The sequence below is a fragment of the Bombus fervidus genome, chromosome 12 (genome assembly GCF_041682495.2).
Source record: "Bombus fervidus isolate BK054 chromosome 12, iyBomFerv1, whole genome shotgun sequence".
NCBI lineage: Eukaryota > Metazoa > Arthropoda > Insecta > Hymenoptera > Apidae > Bombus > Bombus fervidus.
Window position 1 is genome coordinate 4,106,538 of NC_091528.1, and position 22,194 is coordinate 4,128,731.

General features: G+C 31.5%; 4 protein-coding genes across 8 annotated transcripts; 3 read left to right on the top strand and 1 right to left on the bottom strand.

The window, feature by feature from the left end:
• The first annotated feature begins 169 nt into the window (after positions 1-169).
• Positions 170-3,602, top strand: Polr3e (RNA polymerase III subunit E). The gene is made up of 8 exons (XM_072015060.1): positions 170-376; positions 717-973; positions 1,054-1,247; positions 1,331-1,503; positions 1,579-1,777; positions 1,850-2,052; positions 2,129-2,292; positions 2,373-3,602. Exons 1-8 carry the CDS (start codon positions 326-328, stop codon positions 2,638-2,640), a joined length of 1,509 nt encoding a protein of 502 aa, XP_071871161.1. The 5' UTR covers positions 170-325; the 3' UTR covers positions 2,641-3,602.
• A 3,747-nt stretch (positions 3,603-7,349) lies between these two features.
• Positions 7,350-14,073, top strand: LOC139993029 (uncharacterized). Its single transcript, XM_072014408.1, has 6 exons — positions 7,350-7,509; positions 10,849-11,077; positions 11,724-11,828; positions 12,294-12,485; positions 12,960-13,196; positions 13,273-14,073. Exons 1-6 carry the CDS (start codon positions 7,355-7,357, stop codon positions 13,483-13,485), a joined length of 1,131 nt encoding a protein of 376 aa, XP_071870509.1. The 5' UTR covers positions 7,350-7,354; the 3' UTR covers positions 13,486-14,073.
• Positions 14,074-14,175: 102 nt separating this feature from the next.
• On the top strand, positions 14,176-21,313 carry LOC139993033 (luc7-like protein 3). Of its 5 annotated transcripts, none has more exons than XR_011801273.1 (9): positions 14,177-14,828; positions 14,933-15,181; positions 15,262-15,468; positions 15,545-15,706; positions 15,791-15,972; positions 16,052-16,140; positions 16,201-16,877; positions 18,402-18,472; positions 21,059-21,313. XR_011801273.1 is itself a non-coding variant. In XM_072014419.1 (8 exons), the coding sequence occupies exons 1-7, from the start codon at positions 14,724-14,726 to the stop codon at positions 16,272-16,274; spliced, it is 1,068 nt and encodes a 355-aa protein (XP_071870520.1). In that variant the 5' UTR covers positions 14,176-14,723; the 3' UTR covers positions 16,275-16,287; positions 16,357-18,787. The 5 variants fall into 5 exon arrangements, 2 of the variants coding, with proteins under 2 accessions (XP_071870520.1, XP_071870519.1); XR_011801275.1 differs by having other exon boundaries at positions 16,201-16,311; XM_072014419.1 differs by lacking the exon at positions 21,059-21,313 and having other exon boundaries at positions 14,176-14,828; positions 16,201-16,287; positions 16,357-18,787.
• On the bottom strand, positions 18,862-22,095 carry LOC139993034 (mitochondrial glycine transporter). Its single transcript, XM_072014420.1, has 8 exons — positions 21,947-22,095; positions 21,773-21,866; positions 20,351-20,469; positions 20,190-20,274; positions 19,942-20,121; positions 19,591-19,762; positions 19,255-19,514; positions 18,862-19,178 (listed from the first exon to the last, which is right to left on the bottom strand). Exons 2-8 carry the CDS (start codon positions 21,824-21,826, stop codon positions 19,152-19,154), a joined length of 897 nt encoding a protein of 298 aa, XP_071870521.1. The 5' UTR covers positions 21,827-21,866; positions 21,947-22,095; the 3' UTR covers positions 18,862-19,151.
• Positions 22,096-22,194: the final 99 nt, after the last annotated feature.

Below are 22,194 nucleotides of genomic sequence, written 5' to 3' on the forward strand. Positions count from 1 at the left end.
AATTTCAGAAATACACTTGGCTATTTTTCACACAGTGTACATTTTTACATATATTGGTTTAAAGGAATTTGTCATATCAATTCATAAATCATTTTTGCATTCTAAGAATCAACGTGCTTCTAACGCATTGTGTATGACGCAACTTCATTATATCTTTTTTACCAAATATACATTTCATCTACATATATTTTATCTCAATTATCTACTTTAAAGACGTAACAGAATAACAGAAATCAAGTGTTTGTATTAGAGGTCGTTTAGGTGATATCAAAGTATTTTCTCTCTGGTAGTATTAAGGAATAAGTTCCAAATAATCGTTGTTTAAATGTGTAGTACTAGTAAGATGGAAAATGAGAGTGACCCCGTGGTTAAAGAGGTTTGTAAGCGAATTTTTATTTTCTTTCCGGTTATTTAATTTTTAGGTTATGTTTAGGTTATGTTCCTTGCTTAAATTGTTATGATATTTATTTTATATAAACTAATTTTATAACTTAATAATGTGATTTTATAACGATAATGTATATATTTTAATTACACTGAAGTAAATTTGTGTTACACACTCGTAAATATTTTATTGCTGCATAAAAAATTTTTATTTTAAATAAATCCTTAAAAATAATGCATGAATAATAATAATTACATTTTTTTAATTAAATAATTATTCGAGGTAAAAGAAAAATTGAAGATGAAATACAACATTTTTGGATTTCTTCCAGATTCCAGTGTTTCTTTCAAAAACACTCGCAGATAAATTATTTATTTTTCAATATCCCGTCCGTCCTTCTGGGGAAGGTTATGACAATACCACTTTCTTAAAAACTTCAATAAAGCCAGAGAATCAAGAAGTGCGCATAGAAGTAGCAATAGATACACATAGTGTCAATTATGATCAAAGTAAAGGCGAACAAATTGCAATAAATGCTGATGGAGATACAAACATTGATCAAGAAGATGATGAAAAGACATTTGACAAGTATTTTAAAGAATCCAGATATATAAATAAATAATTTATCTACCTTAGATGTATTATATATTATAAATTTTATATTGCAGTAATCTTATGGATAAAACAGTATTACAATCTTCTCGTGCATTACCAAACTGTTCTAATTATGGAATTGGTATTTTCCAAGATGGAGAATTACATATAACGCCATTAAAAGGAATTATTCAGTTGCGTCCAGAGTTTAATTATCTAGATAAAGGTGATAAACGTGTAAGAGATGATGCCAAAAATATGGGTGAAGGTGACATCTGATTAAGATTCTATTGGTTTAATTTAATTTGATTGAAATATCTTCTTAATGATGGTAATCTTTAATATATATAGATTATGAAGAGGAAGAAGAAGGTCCAAAACAAGTCAATGTAACCTTTGCTAGACAAAAGCCTGAGTTTATGAAAAAGATGCAGGAGCAATCTTTTCAACATCATACCAAAAAAAGTTTAGAAGAAAGATGGATTCATACAAATTATGTTCCAGTAAATGGCGCTCAGGCAGAGGTTAATATTTTATCTTTAGTTGAATTTATTACTGAAATATTATATTAGACATTTATTAGAGATATATATTTTCAGCTTACACGATTAGAAATGTTTTGTTCTGCTACTGATGAAACTGTAAATACGTTGAATATATCAACTGAACAATATATAGATCTGTTAGCACCACGAATAAAAGATGAATCGAAATCAGATATTGCTAATCCAACTACATCTCTCAATTATATTAGAACTTTACCTCTTCTTGATCAAGTTAAAACACTCATGAAAGATGGTTAGTATCTTCAAGATCTATCTGTATTTATTTTAAGTTACTATGTAGTAATGATAAAAATTTGTTTTACAGCCAAAGTAATATCCTTTGCACAGTTGAGGTTAATTTTATCACCAGATCAGGAAACAACAGCTATTTTAAAATATTTGCAACAGGTAGCAGTTTTAGTACAGGGAAATTGGGTCGTAAGTAGCGAACTTCTGTATCCAAAGGATAGTATATCATCACACAATGGTATTCCTGCTGAACTTATGTGTAGAGCTAGGGATTATGTTGTAAGTGTTATGTTTATTAAATAATTTATGAAAACAGATTATATAGAATATTATACTAGCGACTGCGCAATTTCAGTTATTGTCATTTACGGAACACGAATTCCTAAACCGAAAAACAATTTCATCTGTTATTAAATTGCCTCCTGATGAAATTAAAGAAATATTTACAAATTTAGCAGTACATGAACCTAAGAAAGGATGGCATTTAGTCATTCCACCTACTAAAGAATTTATTGAAAGGTATTAAGATAATTTTTATCTTAGAAATAAGAAATATCAAATTTTTCTACTTCATTTGCTAAATCTAATTCATTCGATAGGTATCCTGAAATTGCACAAAGACAAGAAATGTTTTGGGAAGCAAAACGAAAACATCTCCGCGAAGCTATGGAAGTTCACAATCAAATTCCACAACGTCAAAGACGGAAATCAAACAGAGAATCTGTTGGATCTGAAAATGAAGAAAGAAATGTGGGACGTGGACGGAAAACGTTAAGAGATTCTTCAATGTCCGATAATGATAGTGTAATGGAACCAGTAAAACATAAAAAAACTATTCGATCCCGCAAAGCATCTGAAACCACGTGACCAAAGTTGATGCGTGATTAACATTAACTAACATATTCCTATACATTGTTGATATATTGAAAATTGTGAAAAATTCATCTGGATTATGTTATTACAACATATTTGTTTAGATTCACTGCCAAAATTTTACGATATATTTGTATTTTTAAATTATTTAAGTAAAATATTCTCTAGTCTCAGTTGACTGGTCTAACAAACGATAATACAGAGTCCAAAAATGAATCAAAAATTTCATGAAATGAAATGTAAAGAAATTTTACACCTTATTGCCGTATCTGTTTATTTAAAAGGTATGCCTTTGGTTTCTGTATGTCGTGCATAATATAAAATTTAGTTCAGTTTAACTGTTTATTGAAAGATATGGATAAACAACAAATATTTGCATGGTGATCATGGAAAATTTGTTTGTAAATGTTACACTATCGACAATGAATGAATAGCGTAATATAACAGAATTGTAGAAAATATTCACTTATTATTTCCAATAGTTCCAGCACATCGTTGATCGATGAGGCATTGAAAGCATTGACTGAGAAATGACTGATGTTTTTTATTTTATTAAAAATATTTTTTACGAATGAAAATAGTATAATATGAAATCATAAATAATATTAAGTAGGAACCTTTGTATAAAATATTAAAATGTGAAATAAAATATGTACGTTATTTATTACTGTAATGTTCGATGTGTACATATTTGTAGCTGAAAAAACATTATTATGAATTCTTTGCGTCTTCCATCTATTCTAGTTTATTGTTTAGACGGTATTGTATAAACTACTAATTTTTACTTTGTTTCAATTTCTATATTTAAATATTTGTACAGATAACCAGTAGATACTGAAGAAAAACAGTGTTATATGGTTTTATATTGATATTATATTTTAAAAGTTATTCCTCAATTACGTAAAAAGTAGTATTTGTGTAAAAACAGGAAACACTAATAAAAGTTAATGCAGCTATGTAAACATCTAATTAATCTGCAAGCATCTAATTACATCACAAACATTATGTAATCTTTCTATTTTTATCTCTTTTTGTATCCTTCTTTCTATGTAGCATATTTATCATAAAACATTATTTCATTTTTTCGAAGAAAATTATATTTTAAAGAGTTTTTAATTTATTTACGTATTCAGTTTTGATTTCAGATGTCTTACCTACATTTCAAGTCTTACTCACTCCTGGAGTCTTTACAAAGATCATGCTTTTCGAAATCAACAACAAAAAAAAAAAAAAGGAAAAAAATTTAGACATATCTCTTCAAGAATAAATTTCAAAATTAACAAGGTAGCACGCTATGGATTTTAATTCCTCGTATTTGCATATCGCAGAACGTTAACATAAGTTATTCTCGTGAATAGAAAGAATGCCGTCTATGCATAAAGGTGACGGTCATTCACCTGAACTACTAGCAATTATTGCAATGTAAGATATCTAAAGAAGAAACTGACAGAACCAAGCAGAACGAATAAATGCCTGCAGTTGGCAGACTAAAGTTCACCTTCCGCCTAATTACGATTTTCATCTCGTTCTCCTCGTTTTTCTCATTTTCCCCTTTAATGGTCCATTTGCGTACTACAGGGGCGGAACGGAGGGCGAACACACTTTCTCCTACAGGTCTGACAGCTGGTGAAAGTATTTCTTACGCTTTTATACGGCCGGAGCACCCAAATATCTGTTACTCTATCAGTACCACGCCTCCCTATAAATGATAAATTCATTTTCAAGCAATTCATTGAAAGATTATGATATAATACAATCGTCATAAACGATATTATATTTACTCATTGAAATTAATTAGAATATTTCAATCAAGATTTAATAAGAAATTTTTACATTACGTATTAATTGTTTAATTATTAATTAATAGTATTTATGTCGATATTCTTTCGACATTTCTGTCATGAAAAAATGTAGTTAAACTGACAGCAACGTGAAAGTTGAAGATTTGAGATCAAATGTTCGATGATGTACAATGAAAAGGCTAAAGGAGCGATTCATCGAGAACAATGAGGAGTTAATACATTGTTTAACTATAACGGTGTGCGGTACATTCATATACGGAAAACGCATTTTATTCTTTAACTTGGCGATCTAAATTCAGTTGCAGTTAGTAGAAACCGGTTTGATATCTGAAAAAAGTCAATTCTCTTTGACGAGGTCAATTTTCTAAGGAACGAACGCACCAGGGTTTGAAGTATACATATATGTAACTGGAAATGAACAGAATTCACTGTTGGATATGTTATCCATGAAGAACAAAGTAGATACGAAACGTGTGGGTGAAACTTGTTTCAGCCGAAGAGTAGTTTCAAACATAATACTAATTGCTCGATCGAACGAATTATTGCGACACACATTTGAACTAGAATTTAAGCAAGAAAAATATCAAAAGTTTCGTTAACATGTATACTTTGATGAATTGTGACAAAGATAATGTTTGGATCAAGTCTATGAACATGAAATGTGCCAAGTACACACATGCAAGTATACAAGTATAGCTATACCGAAAACTACACACTTCGTTAACAAGAAAAGGAAAAGTTACAGTATGAAAAACAAGGAGAGGCAAAGAAGTGAATGACGGCCGAATCTTGGAGGGATCTCGTCTATCACATCAATCGAAAGGAATCATTCCTCGATTTCCGTCAAGTGAAAACAATGACCTTCGATAGGCGTCTCTGCAAGAAAGAAAGTCCACGCGATCCGTTTCCATACGATTTCAATAAATTACACGCTAAACAGTGCGTTGAATTCAAGGGGGAGAGGCGATTCACGCTGCCGAAGAGTCAAGAAATCGAAGGAAAGAGATCGAAAGTTTCGCAGTGGGCGTGAATTTTGACTTGTTCTCTCTACTCTTCGGTTCACCCAGGCACTTACCGATTGATTGACGTACAATCCAACGATCATGTCAAAATCACTGGCTGCATTTACAAAATCCATATCATTATATAACGTTAACGTTTTAGAATCGTTAAGTTAAAAATTGATATCTTAGAATATAATGTACTCGAGAAATTAAATTGAGAAACTAATTGAAAAGCGAATAAGTGCATAAGAAGAAAGGAAAGAATACAAGACCTTTTTATGGATGTAATCAAGATATGGATTCTGCGTGAAAGGCAATTAAATTAAGTACGGATAAAGCAACCTACTTTCGACATTTCAGTAACACAGTGTACAGCTTACGATTTAGGTGAAAAGCAATTAAAGTGTATATTTGTACGTCGTGCATACGAAGAGATACAAAGATGCATGCAAATAGGCCAATGATACGCAAAAAAGCAACTTCAGCTTATCGTTATTTATCACAAGTTCTTGTCTCAAATTCTTATACCATTTGCTGCTTTAAGATTTTTAAATGACAATAAAAAATTAATAAATGAACATAGAATAGCCTGTCGATGTGCTCCAACAGTTTGTAAAATCAAAATAAGCAGTTCATTGATACATATAAAGATTAAAGTCACGTTTATTGAATGCAAATAAAGTTTTAGCAACGGCGTAAAATTTGAGTCGTCGAAATACGGCGACCTACTATCGGAAGAAAATTTTCATGTGGTGCGTGGTAGAAAGCCACTTCACCTGATTTCGTTGGGACCCTATTGCTATTGAAAATACTTTGCGGAAACGACCGGATGTGAATTCTCGCGTGTATAAAAATAAAAAGTATCAAAAGGCCGTAGCTATCGGTGACGTAAGAATTGCATCCAACCGTGCAATCAACCGCTTTTTCTCCAGGTGCTTCGTTAAAATCTCATTAACCATGAAAACACATCCATTGGTATACAAATATTGCCAATAATTATGTTCACCTTTATCTATTCTTTCTTAATTCCACTGATAGCTTTCGACATTCGTGTGGAAAAAACGTAAGGAATTTCACTTAAGAATTTCTGATTTGACGCAGCTCTGTTTCACTTTCTTGAATTGCCAGATAGGTATCGTGCTTTAACTGCAATCGATTACATATCATAGTACAATACCTGCTTCGTTACGTATATACATATAAATTCCACGTTTAACGTAATTAGCTTTCTATTATTTCCGATTCGATTTTTACGATCTATATCCTATATATCATATAATACAATTTGATATAGTAGAGCACGTTTGTAAAGCTTTTCGACGATGAAACATGATCCAAAATTCTATTTCGCATCCTACTTCATTAATTAAGATCTCTGTGCGTCCCGTCCATTTTACAAGATTCATTTTCGAAATGCGTGGGCGAAAGGAACGAATGGATAAAAGAAACTATTTAGCGTTCCGCGAATAAAGCCACGCGAAACAACTTATTAATGCTTGAAATGAAAATGGAAAGTCAGAGAGAAAAGATTTCAGCTTCAAAGTAAGCCAAAGAAATTATTTTACCGTTCGCAGCACATGAAAACTTTTTCACTGTAAACATCCACGTCTTCTTCTACTAATCACAATTTCAGAAGACTACGTTTAATTTAGTTCCAAATCATCTAAATCTAAGGTAAATTGCATTTACCCATAAATGTCCCATTCTGAACATTACACTTAATTATATCATTAGGACTGCTTCACTGCATCATCCGATATAATCCGACAAAATAAAGCTAGAGTAATTCACAGTTATATTTTTATACCATTACATCAAATTCATCATTTTTCGCTGTTTAAGATCACCGTTTGTGGACCAAAAATTTTGGAGAACACATCGATTTACAATGTACATCGACCAATGTCTCCCACTACCCCAAAGCGAACTCAGATATCACTTGGTGGAGGTAACTTTCAGCGAGACACGCTATATAAGAGGATGAGGAACCGGCCGGCTAAGATAAAGCTCGTGTGTTGTCAATCGTGCTGTTACTCCTCTACCTCCGTCGTTGACAGGTAAGTGGGGTAAAAAGTACGTTTCGAAAGATTTGAGAAAGGGAAGAAGTCAAAAATGTGGGATTAGTGACAAATAATAATAGAACAGTGCAAGTGTTTTCCATTGGAAATCCAATGATCTATTCTCGACTTTTCATCTGTGTATCATTGATGTTCTTCTTTTTTGAACGTGCGAATAATCATTTGGAACGATTAACGACGAATAAATAATCCGGATGATATTTAACAATATTCAACGTAGTAGATTCGAATACCAATGTGTATTGCAGTAGATAGGTCTATGGAAATATTATGAAAAATTTTGCGAAATTATCGTCGTTATGCATGGCGGAGCAAAGATTATGGCACGTGCCCTGGGAACGGGAAAGGAAACCGGTTGTGCGAGGGCGATCAGGAACTGCAAGTTAGGAATTTATGAAAGATTTTAGTCGCATTAGTTGATCGATCTGTTATTACTTCGAACTATTTTATCAGTTATTCGTGATTCGTAGAATCTAGAGTAGGGTAGTTCATTTTAAACATTTGTAAGCTTATATAATATCATTTTATTACATTATATAATATTTATTAAAAATAAAATTATTCTTTCAAGACTTTTTGTAATCTTAAAATTCTGGAGCATAGAATACGAGAATAAAAAATTGGCACTCTGAAGACCGCAGTTTTGATCTATTTTGAATCAGAAAAAAATGTCGCCACAAAAATAAAGTCTGCTCCAGATTTCTGTAAGAACACGTCCAAGTCTGAGAATTGGCTGACCAGTTACGTATGCCCTCTACTGATTATATTATACCGTCGCGTTCCTCTCGTTTGTAGTTGTCCGACAACTATCTCTTTTTTCATTATGCAATTGCTTTCTTTGATATGGTTCGAGAACCCCCCGTGGATCAGCTTCCAGTCTCAAGCATAACTTCGTTGAAAACAAGAAATATTTCTTTTAAAAAATCCTAAAATTAATTTCGACAATAACTTGGATCGTTCCCATTTTCTCACATTTATTACAAATTAGTCACACTTATAAAAGTAAATCAATCTCAGTTAATATCTATTAAAAATCATATGATCCATTGTGCTGAATCTACATTTTTAATTCAAAGCAGTCAACCTTGAGAAAGTTTTGCGATTTATTACAGGAGATTTCATTGAATGAAACTAATCGTTGCCATAAATACATCTAAGTAAAAAAGAAACTAAATTCGCACAATTACGTTCTGAGTAATCTCTGAAAATTGCTCTAAGATAATTAAGATATGTTAATTACGTTTGATCATGTACCAGCATGCGGAGAAAGTATCTACGATTTTTCTTGATCAACGATATCGGAGAAACTGAAATAGAAACGAAACAAGAAAAATTAGTGGTGGCGATCGAATTCCTGACATCAAGTTCTATCGAATCCTCGATCGGTGTCCTTTCCAGTTGCGTACCTTGAACGATATTGTTTCGCGATCTGCATATATACACTTACACCATAACATAATTTGCAACGCTTTAGACAGATACGTTCCCATTTTTCTCCGGATAGTACCATTTTTACACGCAGACCCTCTCACTTTCACTCGAGGCTACCGATCGAAACAAGTTTGCGACTAACTCTTTAACGATAGGCCGGTTCGCGGACTTACGCCTAGTAAAGACAAGATTCTCATTAAGAGCGACATTTTTTCCATTCCCCGCGGTCGCTACTTATTGACCACTTTGTTTCTTTAAATGGACTGGTCAATCAAGTAAATCACCGCAACGGAATTACGCGATGACCCGGGATCCCATACGAGAAACGGGTTGCGTAAAAGTTGTATTAAGTGAGGAAAAAGCAGGTTACATTTGATCTTTGTAACAGGCTCAGGAAACCTTTTCCAATACTCGTTTCATTCGGGTTTACCTTTTCCAAAAAAAAAAAAAAAAAAAAAAAAAAAAAAAAAAAAAAAAAAAAAAAAAAAAAAATTAAAGGTTTTCACCAGTGATCTATGCAAGTAACTATTTCGCTGATATTATACAATTTGATATCACTTATCCGGTTGTATCTGTACTGGATTGCGTTTTTAATTCAAGAGTAATGAGTATGAAACACATAACGGTTCGAAACTTTTGGTATTGTAAATGCTTTCCTGTGAAATAGCCTATTTTATAAGAAAGAGGGTATTTGTAAGAAGCAAGAGTAAAGGGATATTTATTATAATTTTTGTTTCTCAGTTACAATTTATTTGGTATGTTAAATATAAAGATCGCTTTGATTTCTCAATTTATCAATCTCCGTATCTCGATATCTTTTCGCATCTATCACATCTGTACAAGAGATTTCTCTTAACAACTGACAGATTATTACCACTGAGATGTCGGAAGATTCACTCTCGTAAGTCGAGCCTTTCAAATTTATCGAAAGCCCCGGATCTCTCGCGATACATCGTCATCACCGTTACGAATGAGATGTTTCCAACGAATCGTGAAACCACTATCCATGTTTTACGCACTTAGAAAGTAAGGTGCTTTCCACGACCATTATCGGTAGAAGTGTAAACGGATGTATTTCTTTCAAGACAAACAATAGGCTGTCACCAAAAAATCGATAAGTTTAACGAACTCTTCCTACGTTTGATAAATACTATAAATATTGATAATTTCGTTAAAGTATATTTATGTAGAAAGTAACTAGTTTCGTTTCCTTTGAACAAGTATACTTATACGTTTACATGTATGTATGTAAATGTATTTATCGATTAGGTTATTTTACTACATTTCTCGCGAATATTTTAGGTCATCGACATGCATGATTTCAGTACATTTACAGACGGTCAGCTGCGAATGAATCTGCTAAAAAGTTAACAGATATGTACCACTTTTCTAACCAATGATTTATTCTCCTATCTCTCCTTCAACCATTTCTCATTTCTAATACATCCATACCTGCGGGTGAAATTGTAATGATATATTTGATTATTAAACACTGGAAGACTGCCGCTACTAATGTCGTTATTAATCAATTCAAATGTAAAAAGAATTACGTAAAAGATGTTGAAAAATAATCAGTCGCACGCGATGCGATTACAAGGTAATAAATGAGATCGATTAATTTATAAATGATGATAATAATTTCGTGTGAGATGAACATCAGCTTTACGTAAATCTAATGAAATATCGCTGCTTTTCACTTCGGCTCGGCTATGGCGCTTTATGGAGGGCATCAAGAAGCAAGGTCGCTTTCCCTTGCATATGTCCGCAGCAAATGGGATAAATTTTCTCTCTGTACTACATATCGAAAAATATATCACACGCGTCATCCTGAAGAGTGAAAAATTGACGTGGATCACTTAACGGAACTCTCACGATTTCCATTTGTAGAATGTATTGGCTGTGTCTAGCGGCATTAGCTGCAACTGCAGCAGCACAGGGATCTTACGATCTAGAACCAAGAGTGCCTTATCCCGGCAAATCATCCAGTTTAGGGCCACTCTATTCGTCTGGCCTTAGCGCTGGTCAAGGTTTCCGCGATAACAGCTACGAGGATAACATTGTAACACCTACTCCTTCTCCGACGCCTGCCTTCAGAAATCCCAGCAGTCAACCACCTGTAAGTAATAAAATTATAATTTATTCACGATGCATTAGGTTTTGTACATATGAAAATTACAGGAGAAAAATATTATAAGTACAAATAGCTCTTACTTATCTTCATAATGAATCTTCATATGAAACGAGGACATGTAGAAATTTGAGAATTTTGTTATGAATTGTCAAACTTTTAAAGATACCAATCCTGAAGATAAAGAACTGCGATGACTATTCCGAAATAATAATTTTTGAAAATGGTATTAGAAACATTCTGTCAGTAGTGAGTAATAATAAAAGGTGGAAGTATATATTTTCTTTTTTTTTCTTTTTTTTTTAGAGAAACTAGATATTTCTGATGTTATGACAACGATTGTTACTTTTATCTAATTATAAACATGTATAAAATTAAAATTATTACTTGCAACGAAAACAGTTACGTCATATAATATTGCGCCTGTCGCTACATGTTGCGTAACAACTTACGTAAAAATAAGTTACTTTCAATTGCTTTAACGTATCGACTCGCGTACCTTTATATATTACCATGCATAACCGCGTAAAAAAACGCATACTTTCATGAATGATCCAAGAAGCACAAGATGAGTTTGATTGCTCTTGAATATAAATACAGGTACTTTTCATTTGCGAGCATTATTCTTTTATAGCTATACCGTAAACCATCGGGCCCACCTCTCGATCAGACAGCTATCAGAGTGAATGGACCACCACGTGGTGGTATTCTTCGTGGTGGACAACCACAAAATGCTCGGGTAATTATATTTATTTAATATCCATTCAAAGCAAATTATACAGTTGTCATTTGAAAAATTTTGAGGAATATCGATATACAGGTGAAACTGTTACGCTTTTGTATCTCACAATAAGTGAAAGTAGACTAAGAAATTCTTGCATCCATTGTTTGCAGTTCCATTCAATAAGCTTATGTAATAGTCAGTCATTATGATGAAAAAAAAGAAATGTTCTTGAAGAAGTAAAGCATTTTTGTTTTGTCTGTGATTTCCAATAATTACGTATTTCGTTGCCATCCCAGAACGAATATTGAAATTAAGTAATAATTTTGTAGTAAATCGTTGAGCTAATTTTAAGAAAGATTTTAGTTACTATCTTTCAAAGAATACAACAGAGAAATGAAATGTCTTACATAAATGGTTTAGTAGCTACTTTGTTCGCATTACAACATGTATAATGCTTCAAATTGTATTCTAAACTTAAAGGAAGCTGAAGAATTGGAAGAGAAAGAAGAGCCCGATCGTTTGACTCTTCTTTTACCACAAAGTAAATTCGATTGTGTGAACAAGCAAACGGGCTATTATGCCGATGAAGATCTTAATTGCGAAGTCTTCCACTATTGTCAAGACAACGCGAAACACTCTTGGATCTGTCCCGAAGGATTTACATTCCATCAGGTAATTTTCAGCAGACACAATCTTTAAATAGATCTACTCTCCGTATTCAACGCAAGAATGCGAGACACTTTCCACACCTGTTCTATTCCGTAATTACACGAATAGTGACCTTTTATGCGTAATCTGAGCTGCTGCAAGTGAAAACGTTGACGAATATAAAATTCCCGTGATCGTGCAAACAGCCAGGTTTGAATATCACTGATAAGCAAATTTCACTTCTCTCATGCTTTGGCACGCGTTTTCACCATACCTCTTCCGGTTTTCTGAACCCGGACAAGCAGGTGGATAAGGCCAATCATAAATCGCACATTCAATCGCCCGATATCAGTACGCCGTTATACGTTTCCGAGATAATCTACTCGCGTTCCTTTTCTCAGTACCAGAGATACAAATAAAAATGTATGCGGCGTTAACTATCCCACGAAATTCCTTTCTCTCCTTAAACCTCGAGACAGTTACAGATCTCTGTTACAGGTTCATCTAATTTGCATGCCTCCGAGTGGAGACATCAATTGCAAAAAGAGTTCGCAGTATCATTTCGTCAACGAGTACCTTTACAAACCATTGAACTTGGCTGAAGCTGAGAACAAACCCAACGTAACCTTGAGATACAGCGAAAGATACTTCCCAACAGACATTCACCCGGACGAGCGCGAGGCTGGTGATTATCAGATTACTCCTTCTGCACCTATTCGTCGTCCTACTCCACCTGTAAGATTTTATTTACATGCTACCACCTTGAAATGTAAAATAAAAGGAGATAAAAATGTGAGATATGTATCTATAGGTGTATGCGAGTCCCCAACCTACGTTGAATAGTATTCCACCGTCAGCACGTCCACAACCAACGGGTCTTCCTCAATTTCGTTTACCCGTGAACCAAGTTTTCCGCAGTCCCGAGGAAGTAAACATTCCTCTTCAACATAGACGCCCGCAACCTCAACACCAGCCTGTGAGAAGATTCCCTCAAGTACGACCCGATGACGAAGAGTACGAATAAATTCAATCGGCATTCCTTTGATAATTATCATCCATCGTCGCAATCATCGTCATATTTCTGTCGTTAATTATATCACATCTGGTGTCATCATACATCTTTCGTTGAAATTACAAAGAAAAGACAAAAACACACTCTGGAGTAATTATTATATTTATTCGAATAAAGTATAGTTATAGTTCTATGAATTAATTGTATAATATATAAATCGTTTCTGCATTTCTTACTCTTATTCTGTAGAAATCTGACAATTATTTTTAGATTAAGAACGATTGATACCTGGATTTATAATTGGTATGCTGAATTAGATATGAAATTATATTTATGGATATTGTAAACATGCTAATATATGTATAATCAACATTAGTTTAACAGTGATAACCAATAAATTGTTATTACGTTATCTTTAATAACGCTTATTACTTTAGAATGTTGCTATTATGAATATTTTTGAAATGCGTGTTGAGAATCCCAAAAACAAGGAAGCAAAATTTATATAAGACGCGCTTAAGGTTATGCGCGCGGAGAAATAGTCAATTATCTATTTAAACGAGTTATGTATGGTATAAAATATATAGAAAAATTAAGTCATGCATATGTATCACATATAATTGAATAATGAAATTATTTTTTATTCTTATAAGGAATGATAATAAACTTAGATGTACATGTGTGTGTGTATATATATATATATAAATATATATACACTGTTAAAAAGAGACATTGATGTTTCATGTTATATCACGTAGTAACGAAGATTGTCAGAACGTCATAGCGCGACTCATGTTGCGTTTTACTATATAGAGTTTCTTTTTTAATTTTTCAGGATATTTGCAATAAATAAATAAAGAACAAACAGCTGAAAGAAATATAAAACAAGTTAGGATTTGTTTAATATACATTGTTTATTGAATTGAACGAGTGGAAATTTGGATTTTCTCTTGTTCGTTTCCACATATGTATATACTTTCTATAAGTTTCGCCATATTGTTTGCTACACTACCGCCTTCTAAAGTAAAAGGGAGTTCGGGGTTAGAATCAAAGTATTAACACTTCGTTTGACTCACTTAATGTCCCTGTGTGTTTTTCTTATTCGAGTGACTTTACACAGTTTCATCATTTATTAAGTCCTACTCATAAAGAGCGAACAAACTACGTAGGTTTCATAGTGTTTACATAAAAATTATTGGTGCATTTTCGTATACCACTAATAACCGACATTCAATCAAGAATTTTGGAACATGGCTGCTGCTGCTGCTGCTGCTCTGCTCGATGAGCTTATGGGAAGGAATAGAAATGTTCTTCCCAATGAAAAACCCAAAGAACTTAATTGGGAAGATCCTGAGGTAAGTACTCGAAAATGTTGATATTCCGACATAATCATTTGAAAAGTTGGAGTTTTGAAGTATTGATATTTCGTTATAATTTTCACTCTTATTTTTCATTACAGTTTTGTAAATTGTATTTAGTTAAATTTTGCCCTCATGATTTATTCGTTAATACAAGAGCTGATTTGGGTGCGTGTTCTCGAGTGCATGATGACGAAGCTAGAGAATTATTCGAAAAAGCTCCCTACTCGTATCGAAAACAACAATACGAGGATGAATTTATTAGATTTTGTCAAAGCATGTTGAATGAAGTTGAGAGAAAAATAATAAAGGGAAAACAACGATTAGCCCTTATTGGAAGAACAGAAGCGGTAAATTAAATTTAAAGATTCATTTTGTAGAGTGCCCTGTGTTTGTAATGATAAAAATCTATAAATTGTTATTTATTTAGCCTACCTTGACACCAGCGCAAACTCAAAGAAATGAAGAACAAATTGCACTTTTAACTGAAAAAATCAATAAACTAGTAGAAGAAGCAGAGCAAAGTGGAATACAAGGCAATGTGGAACAGGCTCAAGGCCTAATGAGACTATGCGATCAATTAAAAGAAGAACGAGAAACGTTACGAAAGTCTAATGATAATAGTCATTACAATCAGGTAAATATTATATTGTATTGTTGTATGAAGTATCATAATAAAGAACAGTAAAAGCTAAAAATTTCGTTTATTTTAGACTGCTGAATTAGCTGCTGCACAAGAAAAACAGATGGAGGTATGTGATGTATGTGGTGCATTTCTTATTGTTGGTGATGCTCAACAACGAATTGATGATCACCTAATGGGTAAACAACATGTTGGCTATGCTAGGTTAAAGAGTGCTCTTCAAGAAATTATGGTAATTCATAATTTTTAAGAAATATATTTTGTATACATTCTCTGATAGCTTGAAATGATAATTACTATAAAAATAACTTTATAGAGTAAACGTGAAAAAGCCAGAGATGAAAAGGAGCAAAGGAGGGAAGAGGATAGAAAACAAAGAGCGCGTGCAAATGAAGAACTTGATAGGCGAAGAAGAGATGATAGGGATAGGGATAGAGAAAGAGATAAACGTCGTAGGCGTGATGATGATAAAGGCAGACATGACTCAAGCAGTCACAGGTATCATAGCTACTCACACGTTAATTTATTACATTAAATTATTAAGATATGATAATTTCATATTGCTAATTATGTGCAGAAATTCAGGACACAGAAGTAGAAGCAGATCAAGAGACAAACATGACAGACATCGAGATGATGATCACCGACGTCATGCTCGAGATAAAGGTAAATAAAGAATGCACCATTGCAAAATTTGAACAATTCAAAAATCCATTTAACTTTCAGGAAGTCGTGATCATCGAAGCTCGAGTCATCACAACCGACGTCGCCATCGATCTAGAAGTCGAAGTCACAAGTAACTACTCTTGATTGGTTAGTGAGTGAGAAGTAAGCCAGGTATGCACTAAACAATATATCATATTCGTCTCAATTACTGTACAGGTTCTTTACCAGGTGAGTTTCATTAGATGCACATAATATATACATGATAATTATCTGTAATTTTGAAGAATGACATAGTCACAGCGAGCCAGTCTCTGGTCCTGCCTATTAATCGGAGAAACACTTGTACTAAATTTCATATGGACCTGTTTGTACAGCGTTTAATTTTCAAAGTGACGAGCTCGCTCTATGTAACGTATTACTGAAAAACGGTGCATCGAGGTAATGTCGAGCAAGGAATAGTAAAAGTTGTTCCCATATGAAAGGTATTTTTATCATGTAGTACTATAGATATTGTCTACAGAGCAAGATAGGAGAAGGTATACCTATGCTTGCTTTGATCGGTATAATGTCTTCATAGGGTAAATCAATTATATAACTTCAACGACTGCATAGCTTTTTTGTCGAAAAGAAATTAGTGGTTTAGTGGAGGAAACAGTGCCTACTTCCGTAGACCTGCCACAACAGTGCCCTGTGTGACTGTGACTATACAATCCTAGCTTCTACTACGCATTTCTGAGGTATTTATATCGGAATGATAATACCAAACATGTCCTTTTATTAGGAAAATTAGACGTTTTCAAAATGGTGATCTTTATTTTGGAGCAATATTTGAGTGCTTAAAGTTATGATAACAAACTCCTGCTCTTACTTTCCTTATTCCCTGATTGTAATTTATTGGAGCATATTCAATTTGAAATCAAACAATTATTAATTAGTCAGGGAAAATTTCTGCTATGTACCCAAAGGAACAAGTTTAATTATTACGTTTAAGATAATAAAGCCATAATTCTTTGAAATAATACAAGATTCATATGTATAGTCCAAAAATATAAAATACGCATATTTAATAGCCATGTGGCTATAATTGATTAATCGATAAATAAGTCCAGATTATAACTTGGTATATAGTTGTATCGTCGTCTTTTGAACTCTACTTGTAAAAGTTCAAAAAATATGTATCATATATGATGCATATTCTTCCCTTTGCATGCATTTTTTCTCCATTATTTTTAGTTCTGAGAGACAGGACATGGCGAAGCTCAGTCAAATTTTCTTAGCAGAAAGTCGTAATTCTTATAGTATCATGGTACAGCGATTTGAAGGTTGATGACAGGTCATGTGGAATGTATCTTATGGTGCTCCGAGGACATCCCCTTTAATCATATCTTGTCTTATTCTTTTAACGCGTCCTTCATTTCGGCTTATAGAAAACTCATACTTTGTGCGCGTACTACATTTGTGTAATTCATATGTAATTCATATTGACTCATGATAAACCATTCACACATTTAATAATATACTTCCTGAACCACATATATTAAAAAAAAAAAAAAAAGAAATAGAAAGAAAAAAAGATAGAAATGGAAGAAACAAAGTATCAAAATAATGGCTCTAAATAAAGGATCGTCTTGTATTGTTACATTGGGATGAAAGGAGTTTTACATGATAAAAGATCCCAATTGTTTCTAATTAAAATTTGTTATCCATCATGATAGGTTTTCATTCCACTCTCATTTCATTTTTATATTGTCATACATCTGATAAATAATTTTATATTGAAGGAGAATTACTAAAAATAAATTTATTAAAACATTATTTCAGCACATGAAAAGACCTACTCACATGAAAAAGCAGTAAATTTATTAAATAGTATTAAATTTTTATGTTAATAAGTATCTTCTAAAAAGGTTAATAACATTTGTTATGTAACTTTTGTAATGATAATTAATGTCACTTTTTCGTCTATAAGTTTATTAATACATCAATTATTTTTATTTAAATTTTGTATAATGTATTTAAAAACTCATTCTGTTTATTTCCAATGTCACAAGCAAAGATGATCAGTTTTGATTATGTAATCTGCTTCCTCACACATGTAGCCGACAGAAGTATGATAATTTTTTAAATGTCATGTATTAGGACAAGGTTAACAAATAATATATAAATACGTTATCCTGTGCTATTTGGTAACGACCGAAATTAATATGAGAGAAAAAGATAATAGGATCATAATTTCTAAAAGCTGTATTGTCTATTTTCAGACAGGAGACATGCCATGGGGATATAACCATTACAACAGGCTCACTTGCACACTGCTTAATATAATATTAAGGTAAAGATTTTGCATAATCTAAAAATTCCAATAATGAATTTTATACACTTGCGTTTAAGTTGATATTTGTCGCATCGCGTACTCTTCAAGCTAATTACGAAAAATCAAAATTCTAAAAATTTAGTATCTAATTAATATTGTCAACATTATAATTTAAAAATTAAAAACAGATTTATTAGTAACTTATTCGTATCTGATGCAAATGTTACTTTAGGCTACATATAAAAAAAGATATCAAGGTAAATTGTCTATAGTTTACATTGTAATACTTTTAAGATTGTTAATTAAATTTAATAAAACAGTACTACAATGAAAGTATCAGGTTCTTTTGGAAAACATGCAAACATTAAAATAGGCAGGAATATAAGCAAAGTAACAGACACTGTACAATTTCTAACATTAAATTATAAAATTTATTAAATAAAAATATATACAGGAATAACACGTTATTGAGCGATAGGATATTCTACCTGAATACTGTACATAGTAGTGATATTTGCTATAATACAATTGTCCGCTAGAATCAAATTATCTTTGTACAAAACTAAAATACTGTATATCAAGTGTAAATATTTGTATTGGCTGAATGACTTTGGTTCCATCATGCGTAAATTATTGACTTTCTTTAAATTTTATGTCAACAAACACCAAAAAATTATATTATTAAATAGAAACAATTTTATTTAAGCCCTATAAATTTTGTAACCTAAAAATAATATATTATCTAATTCGTATGATTTGTCTTGATAATAAAAAGGTGAAAGATTTAAAAATTTTGCTACCTCTTCGTATACGGTCCAAGCCATTGCAGTCACTAATGTCCTTCTCAACATTCGTGGAACAATGCCTTTAAAATATCCTAATATACCATATTTTTTATAAATCCTAAAAGCTGCATTACGAACGTCTCTAAATTCGTTGGGATATAATTGCATTTTTGTCTTGATTACATCAGCAGGTTGTGTTACAATGGAAGCAAATATTCCTGCTAATATTCCACAACTAAAATGAATCGGAGCTGACGATTTGGCGTAGGGCAAATCTAAAAAGAAATATTAAAAAGATATAATCATATCATGAATAAATTAGTTTCTAATTTTATTTTGATAAAAATTTACCTGCTTCCGTAAAAATACTTTTTAATTGAGTATAAAACGTGAGATAAATGCCACTATAAGGAGCATCTCTTAATAATGTTGGTATTAACCCTCTTGAAAGACCTCTTACTCCTTCCTGCTTGTAAATTAATCTTAATGCTTCTGCTACACTATTGTATTTATAAACATCACTCTATGAAAACAATATCAATATTAAATTTTATGATTTCATGTAACCGGTATTAACTGGAATATTCTAGATTATTAATATCAATATTTTTATGTCTAATCATTAAATTTTACTTTCTGCATATTTTTCTTTCTATAGTGTATATATTAAAATATAAATATATTTATAATAATTACACCTACTTCAAAACGTGTTTTTACTACTGTTATTGGAATTAATAAAACTCCAGACATAGACCTTGCAGTAATACCTAATAACAAAGCTTCTGTAGATGTGAGTGGATCTTTTAGATGCAATGTGTGCTTTAACCAATGTAATGTTGAAAAATACAATCCAACACCAGGTACAACTCTAGTAATGGTCTGAAAATTTTGTTTAATCAGTAACATTTCTTAAGTTTCTTAAATCTAATAATTGCAAAAATTCTTACTGGAGTCATACCCTTCCAGAGTCCAAACACATTTTCATTTTTGATTATATGAATTGCTATGCCTAAAGTACCACTTTTTGGAGTACTAGTGCAAGAATAAGCAAATTAAATAATTTTGTATAAATTAATTTAAAAAATGAAACATATTATTTTACACTTACTCAAGATGCATATTTACTTTGCTTTGGAGTCTGGTTTTAACAAGATCCAGTGGTTGAAATAAAATTGTTGAAAATGTACCAGATAGTGATCCCACAAGAAAAGACTTCAAAACAGGATACTAAAAAAAATATATATAAAAATTTTAATTTTGAAAATGCATTGGAATAAATGATATATTTCTAATTAAACATTTGAGATACTGTGCAAATCTATCTCTATTTATATAATTTAGAAAGATTATATTGGAGATGCGATACAATAGAATAGTAGATATTAATACATCTCATATGATAACTGTGATTGTAATACACATATGCCATGTTATCTTGCATGAGTTTACTCACGTGAGTTATAAATTTCTTTTAAAAGGTCAATATAATTATTATCTATACATATTTCTTAATTATTTGTTTTAATTGTAAACTATATCTAAAAATAATATGCTGCAGTCTAGATCTGTAGACTATGAAAAAATACTTCCTATAAAAAGAATTTATAATATTTAATTCATACAATGTTTGGTACAGATATAACATTTCTAAATGATGATTAATACATGGCCTGCTTTTATGTCTAACTAAATATTAAAATTTTATTTTGAATATCTTTGAATATTATCAAAATTATAAATCTATTTTTTATAATTGTATAACAGTTACATTTTTATGATAGTCGTAGAATAGATAATTTTTTATTTTCTTTTTCAGCTTATACTTGTAAATTTGGGACATCAAACTCGCAAATTCATAATGCAAATGAACACATGAGATACTAAATGGTGGATACTGCTCCACATAAATCATCTCCCATCCAGTACACCTCTTTTTCTAATTAGAGGTATTTTTTATTCAAATATATTAGTACTTTCTTTTTTTATTCAATGTATAGAATAATCTTTATCAAAAAAGGTATAATATATAATATAATATATTAATAATTAAATAAATAAATTTTATTTAATATATTTAAACACTAATCATTCCAATATTCTTTTATATTTACATAATATTAAGCATAAAATATTATATCTAATTTTATTAAAAGATAACTGTTCATATATATACAAACAAAGATACTAAATAAAACTTTTTAAACCCAACAGTAGCTTCAAGTATAACAATATTTTCCCTTATCAATTTTTGGAATTTTTATCACTACAGTCAATAAAAATTTTATTAAATAAATTTCTTAGAAATTATTTAAAAAGGAAGTTATTGTAAAATGATAAGATTCCAATACTTACAGTTCCAAAAGCTTCCATGATACAAAATCTATTAGAAGTTTAAAAATGAAAAGATTTTAAATTGCAATAAAGTGAACTAGTTCTTGATATAAGACAAAACTGAACAAAAATGTTTTCTTAATGCTTCCTTTAATGTTACAAAGGTACTGAGTATGTTGAAAACGTGACTCTTACTTACATCTTCTTTTATCTTTGTCTCATCATGTTCTGGGTCAATAGAATAACCCTGCATATCGACGCATACTCCAGCAAAAAAATTCAAGAATATCAAACTAAAACGTGATTTAAACGTGACTTAATATGAAACGTGACTTATTTCAATATGTATTTAATCTAACGATATAGGAATTACAAAATATGTTATTTGTTATATACATTGATTTTAATATCATATAATTTCACACTCTTTACATAAGAAAAACTATTTAATTATTATTATGAAATTTCAAGATAATTTAAAAAAAAAAAGATAAAAAGAATGATTTAAAAATATATATTCTAGTGCAATGACTTTACAAAATTAAAACGACTATCTATAATTAACATAAATAATTTATTGTTCGTGTACCATAATATTTCATGATAAAAATAATGACATAT